At 44.4% G+C, this 1650-nt stretch overlaps 2 protein-coding genes across 2 annotated transcripts in view; both read right to left on the reverse strand.

The window, feature by feature from the left end:
• Positions 1–1456, reverse strand: part of LOC101858903 (dynein heavy chain 6, axonemal) — a 6262-nt gene extending 4806 nt beyond the window's left edge. The window contains exons 1-3 of the mRNA XM_013089751.1: positions 1281–1456; positions 626–789; positions 4–64 (exon numbers count right to left, since the gene is read on the reverse strand). Coding sequence (XP_012945205.1) covers positions 4–64; positions 626–789; positions 1281–1419 — 364 coding nt within the window. The 5' untranslated portion in view covers positions 1420–1456. The remainder of the gene's footprint in view (positions 1–3; positions 65–625; positions 790–1280) is intronic.
• A 156-nt stretch (positions 1457–1612) lies between these two features.
• Positions 1613–1650, reverse strand: part of LOC106013589 (dynein heavy chain 6, axonemal) — a gene marked incomplete at its 5' end in the record, with an annotated part of 2846 nt that continues 2808 nt past the window's right edge. The window contains 1 exon segment of the mRNA XM_013089752.1: positions 1613–1645. Within this exon segment, the coding sequence (XP_012945206.1) occupies positions 1613–1645 (33 nt within the window).

Here is a 1650-nt window from a genome sequence, read left to right on the forward strand (position 1 = left end):
CACCCATCTTGATGAAGTTGCCAAAAAGGACGGGAGACGTCACGAATGAATCAGGCTCCACCGTCTGGGAGACACGGAAGGAAAGAAGGTAGTAGTTTTATTTATTTATCCCATGGAAGACACGGAAGGAAAGAAGGTAGTAGTTTTATTTATTTATCCCATGGAAGACACGGAAGGAAAGAAGGTAGTAGTTTTATTCATCTATCATATGGAAGACAGGGAAAGAAAGAAAGTAGTAGTTTTATTCATCTATCCCGAGAAAGACAGGGAAAGAAAGAAAGTAGTAGTTTTCTTCATCGTGTTTGAGAATGAGTAAAGAGAAGCACATTGACGCAATAACAGTCATATATCGCAGGGAAGGAGGGAGACAGACGGACAGAAACAACAGAGGGAAAGTAAAGAACTGGGAGGAGGAGGAGGAAGAGGAGGAAAAGGAGGAAGAGGGTCAAGGGGAGGGAAGAACATTTTGTCCTCAGAGTTGATAATGATGATGATGATGATGATGATGATGATGATGATGATGATGATGATGATGATGAGGATGATGATGATGATGATGATGATGATAATGATGACAAGAGGGAGGAGGAGAAGGAAGGGGAGGAGGAGGAAAGGAGGAACCTACCTCCCCAAAGTGTTTGCTGGCCATCTCTGCCATGATCTGATGGAAGAACATCTTGTCCTCCGAGTTGATGAGTCGGTCGTGGAACACGCGCTGCGTCTCATGCACGAAGAGTCGGAAGATCTGTAGTCGATCCCTGATCACTCCCGGGTCCGCTTGCAGCATGCCTGGAGGATTGTTGGGGGAGTTTTAGCCCGAGTTTTACGGCACTTGCAGCACAATTAAGTCACATGACCACCGAAGATTTCAGGCGTAACTAATAATACTAGACAATAGTAGACAGCATTTGTATAGCGTGAATCCCCGCTCAACAGCAAGCTCTATGCGCTTCACAATCTATACTATTACTCGACAAAAATTCTCCACTGGAATCGAACTCAAGACTCCTGTGTCTCTCCTAAATGCTACACTACAGATGTGGGTAACCTAAATTGTATCAATTTGTATGTAAAACTAACTAAGTCTAACTTGCACACATTTGGAGAGATCTCCGAGGTTGAAGAAAGTTTCCAATCAAAACCTAAATTGTATCAATTTAGATATAAAACAAGCAAAGCCTACCTTGCACACATTTGGGGAGATCTCAAAGGCTGAAGAAAATTACAATCAAAACCTAAATTGTACTAATCGAGGTGTAAAACAAGCCACCAAAACCTACCTTGCACACATTTGGACAAGTCTCTGAGGTTGAAGAAAATAACCTTACCCTTCTCTCTCCGAGACCTATCATAGACTATTACCCTCTCTCTCCGAGACCTACCATAGACAGTTACCCTTCTCTCTCCCAGACCTACCATAGACAGTTACCTTCTCTCTCCCAGACCTACCATAGACAGTTACCCTCTCCCTCCGAGACCTATCATAGACAATCACCCTTCTCTCTCCGAGACCTACCATAGACAGTTACCCTCTCCCTCCGAGACCTACCATAGACAGTTACCCTCTCCCTCCGAGACCTACCATAGACAGTTACCCTTCTCTCTCCGAGACCTACCATAGACAGTTACCCTCTCCCTCCGAGACCTACC

Source organism: Aplysia californica, unplaced genomic scaffold (assembly GCF_000002075.1).
Source record: "Aplysia californica isolate F4 #8 unplaced genomic scaffold, AplCal3.0 scaffold01035, whole genome shotgun sequence".
Lineage (NCBI taxonomy): Eukaryota > Metazoa > Mollusca > Gastropoda > Aplysiida > Aplysiidae > Aplysia > Aplysia californica.